Source organism: Nothobranchius furzeri, chromosome 9 (assembly GCF_043380555.1).
Source record: "Nothobranchius furzeri strain GRZ-AD chromosome 9, NfurGRZ-RIMD1, whole genome shotgun sequence".
NCBI lineage: Eukaryota > Metazoa > Chordata > Actinopteri > Cyprinodontiformes > Nothobranchiidae > Nothobranchius > Nothobranchius furzeri.
The window spans coordinates 53,625,181-53,629,595 of record NC_091749.1 but is presented as its reverse complement, the minus strand read 5'-3'; the positions used below and the strand labels follow the sequence as shown (position 1 = coordinate 53,629,595).

The 4,415-nt window shown below is 38.8% G+C and overlaps 1 protein-coding gene across 1 annotated transcript; it reads right to left on the bottom strand.

The window, feature by feature from the left end:
* Positions 1-294: 294 nt before the first annotated feature.
* On the bottom strand, positions 295-2,985 carry LOC107381861 (beta-1,3-galactosyltransferase 1). Its single transcript, XM_015953780.3, has 3 exons — positions 2,706-2,985; positions 2,190-2,331; positions 295-1,767 (listed from the first exon to the last, which is right to left on the bottom strand). The coding sequence occupies exon 3, from the start codon at positions 1,755-1,757 to the stop codon at positions 504-506; it is 1,254 nt and encodes a 417-aa protein (XP_015809266.1). The 5' UTR covers positions 1,758-1,767; positions 2,190-2,331; positions 2,706-2,985; the 3' UTR covers positions 295-503.
* Positions 2,986-4,415: the final 1,430 nt, after the last annotated feature.

Below are 4,415 nucleotides of genomic sequence, written 5' to 3'. Positions count from 1 at the left end.
ATTTTTCCAAATGCAACTGTGGGTGGAGTGTGACATATTAGTCCCCTTTTAAGCACCTGTAAGAACCCTGTGTGCATCAGAAGTGTACTCCTCAATATATGTTGACAACAGATTTCATGTCTATTCATATAATAGGAAATTACATTATTTTATATTAGTTTAATTTATGTTTATGTTTATGTATTTAGCAGACGCTTCTGTCCAAAGCGACTTACAAGTGATTCAAATGTTTTATTGATCAGTTTATTCTGTGACAAAGCAAAAACATGCATGCAATGAGATGAAACAAAGACATTTCCCAAAAGTTACTAAATTTATTAAAACAAGTTCACAAAACAACAAATATGCAAATAATTAAAGTTTACTGGGGCTGATTGTTTTCATACATCAAAACACCAAGACTGGCATGAGATACTGTCAATGAAAAACTAAACTATACACACAATGATTCCTATGGAATCCTTTGATAAATTTAAATAAAAAATAGCAAGAAGGTGTTTATGTCAGCAGTACGGTCCCTCTGCTTTAAAGTGTGTCCACATCTTTACACGATCATTAAAAGGTTCAACTGTGGTTGCGATTATCTTAGAGAAAACACATTGATCATATTTTAAAGGGAAAACATGAAAGAGTGACCCCCCAGGGGGATCTGTGGGAACGAGACCGAGGTGCTGCATGCACAATCCTAAATACACATCTTCAATGTAAACGGCTTTAACATGTCTGGAAGCCTCAATGAGCTTATTAGTGAGATCTAATGATAAAATGTAGCCAAGACCTAAAGCATAGGGAGGGTAGACTGACGGAGAGAAGAGCTCATGAGGTAGAAACCACTTAGAGGAGGGATTTCTTAACACTTGACCACCATGTGCCACTAGACCAGTCATGTAGTTTGTCTTGGGAGCATTTATGAGTAGTTGGACTAGATTGGGCACATGTAGAAACATATCTGAATCAATCTTCATGGCATAAGAGGCATTGGAGCAGTACAAGTTCAACCACTCCAGCATCACCATGGTTTTGATGGTCAGATTCTTGTAACAGTCCACAAAGTCACTCTGAATCAGGTCTTTGTGCTCCTTGCTTTCGTGCAGCAGCTGCTCATGGACTTGATTTGAATCATCTCCAGTTTGCATCCCCAGCAGGAAGAACAGCATAACCACTTTATCCAGAACCAGGCTCTCGGTTCCCCAGGTGCTGCGGACCACTTCACGGTGAGCTATGTTATGAGGCGCCACTGGAACCATTAGAACCACAAACGGCTTCCCCTGCTCACATTTCTGAGGCTCATTTATGGTAAAGTGGTACTCATAAGGATATTCAACTAAGTAGGGTCCAGGAGATATATAAGTACCTGGTGTTGGTCGGGCTGTTTGTGGTTGTAAAACCTGCTGAATCACTTCAGGAGAAACGGTTGTCTGCCGTTTGGTTTTTGGTTTCTGTGTTGATGAAATTCTCTCCACTTGAGGAAGTTCAGCTGAGATGATAGCTGCAGTTGAGTAGGGTGTGGTCACATTTCCAGTAGATATGGCCTCAACCTCAGATCTATTTGCGTTTCCTAATCCAATATATTGTTTTCTAAATAGGATAAACAGTTTAGTTGAATGATTTTGCATCCATTGTTTAGGATTCCAAGCTGGTGCCATCTCTTTTATACTGCTGTACTGCAGGAAAAGCACGACTCCCACACTAAGAACAATGAAAATACAGTGACGGTGTGACACCTGACGCCACTTCCCATTGGTCTGGTTTGTCATCTTTTTGTGGCTGAAAGATTAAACAATTACTTATGAGGAAAAATATGAGAACAATCTTATTTTCTATTATTTTGCTTTTGAATAATCATAATGCTCAGTCCGAGTAAATATGGAAAGTTCATTAACCAAAGGCTATGCAAAATTAATTTATATTTTAATGCACATTCCTTGTGTGGCTTTGAAGTTATATTCAAATTAAGTTGAAGTTGTTTTAAAGACAGTAAAACTGAAGTCTTATAAAATACCATGCATACCTAAAATTGCGTTGAAAGACCTAAATGTTAACATTTCTTGAAACACCACAATTAAAATATACATCATAAAATAAACCTTCCAACTACCTACATTTTTTACTGCCCACAATCAGAAAGTTAAAGAAGCATCTTAACAAAATGATTATTATTTTTCAGAAGGACAGAGAAACACGCTTACTTTTGATCTCATGCAGAAAATCCACGTTCCAACACGTTACTATCCGTCATATAGGAGTGTTCATGTCCGCCATCACTCCACAAAAAAAAAAAAAAAGATGATGTTGTTCCATCAGTTGCAGTGAGCTCTGAGTGTCACCTGTCTGGTGTAACAGGATGGATTAGAATATGCAAAACTAAGTATGTTTACTTAGAACAGCTCTCATCGCCTGATATGTGTGTGGCAGTATAAAACATGTCTCATGACAACCTGCTCCATTTCCTATGAAAGTTTCAATATTTACTATTTTATGGCTGAAAGGAAACACACACACACACACACACACACACACACATATATATATATATATATATATATATATATATATATATATATATATATATATAATCTTCAGCTCACTGTTTTCACTCATGAGCAATAAAGCCTTAAGGTCTTTAAAAATATGCAGGAAATATTTAACACAAAATTTAAGTTTTACGAAATAACTCAAGAAGTAAACTTTGCTCACTCACTTACCTCTGTGCTAAATCCCTGTTTAAGAAGTGTTTTTATTTCAGTTTGTAGCTAGAAAAGTATGAAAAATGTTGCTCTTCTTAAAGTAGACATCAAGAGGGATTCTCTCCTTGTTCTGACATGCTGGAGAAGCATATATTGAAAAGAATAATAGAAAAATTAGACAAACATTAAGTTATATCCTGCATATCCTGGTACCGACCGATGTTCTGTCTTCTCTCACAAACCTGAAAGATACACCTTTTATTTTTTTACTGTCTTGATTTATCCTTTCAACGCTTCACAGAAGTATTTTGAATATGAAAGTAGGTGTTTCCTACATTGACTGCTGCCATCAGGCTCAATCTCTTTAAAGAGCAAGTAACACCTAATTCAGCCTTTTTTTTTTTTTGCTAATAATCTGCATAGATTAGGCGTTCCTGGTCCTGAAGGGCTGGTAACCAGCACATTTTAATGGGTTTTTTCTCTGCTCCAACATGCTTGATTCAAATTCAAAGATACTTTATTAATCCCAGAGGGATTAATCAGTATCACTGGTTGAATCAACTGCAACTCATCAGGCTCTGCAGAAACCTGTTTTCACCTGCTGATTGAAATCAGGTGTGATAAAGGATGGTTAAAAATAAAACATGTTATACTGGCGCTCCACGCCCAGGATTGGGCATAGATGAATGTCTAACAGTGCTGTAGATATGTGCAGTCATTATTTAGGCATTTTAGTGCATCTTATTTAAAATTTCAGCCTAAAACTAAGTATTTTTTCTTTTTTAGGTTAAAACTCTGCCTACATTGATTTTGAAGCAGCCACACCTGATGGCTAAGAGGTGCGAGGTGACGTCTGTTCAATATTACTTGGCTGCACTGCACTGGACTACAGCCGAGTCTCTGCAACACCTCCAGCTACTTGGCCACTCACGAGCCGATATGAAATGCTACGGCTCAGAGCCGCTCACTTTCTTAAAAAATCATCCTCCTCCTTTTCCTCTAGTGAAAAAGGTGGAGAGAAAACCTACCAGTCTGCTTCAGCTTCTCTGCTCATTCTACTGTGTGTGTGTGTGTGTGTGTGTGTGTGTGTGTGCGTGCGTGCGCACGCTTTTTAATGAGTCATCTTTCTGACTGAGAAACTCCGAGAGCACGCAGGAGGGTTGAGGAGGGTGTTGTCAATTGCTCCCTCACTGCCACTCTCTTAGTTCGCCAGGCAGCACCTCCTTTAGGTGCATTTTTCCAGCAGGAATTAAGGGTGAAGTAAGACTCCACCCAAGTCCAGGGTGTGACTTAACTTTCAACATGTTTTCTTTACATAATAGGCCCAATCCCAATCTCGCACTAGCACCCTTGCGCCCTTCATTTGCGTTCATTTAATAATTTATACATGACAAGATGTAAATAATGAGATGTGGTGAGGTGGATGTGAGGTGTTGTGATGGAAGCTAGATGTTGTAACAACCGCTCTTTATATCTGAGAGAAATCTGGGTGCAAAAGAATTTGTTGTTTGTTATAAACTAGAGGGTTAGTTATTGATAATACCTCATCAGACACCAGTATGCAGGCTTACGATACCCTTGTATGATTTGCTCCCAGCGGTCCGGAGGTTTACGGTCAGAGTGGTGAGGTCACCGGACATCAAAACCACAATACTCAGAGATTAGTAGCTTCCTCTGAGTTCAGCTTCCCCGGCCATGAGATGCAACCCGGGGTCTGCAGAATAGGTG

Bases quoted from the DNA above. Each gene is read 5' to 3' on its own strand.
- LOC107381861 (XM_015953780.3), bottom strand. From the start codon at position 1,757: ATGACAAACCAGACCAATGGGAAGTGGCGTCAGGTGTCACACCGTCAC.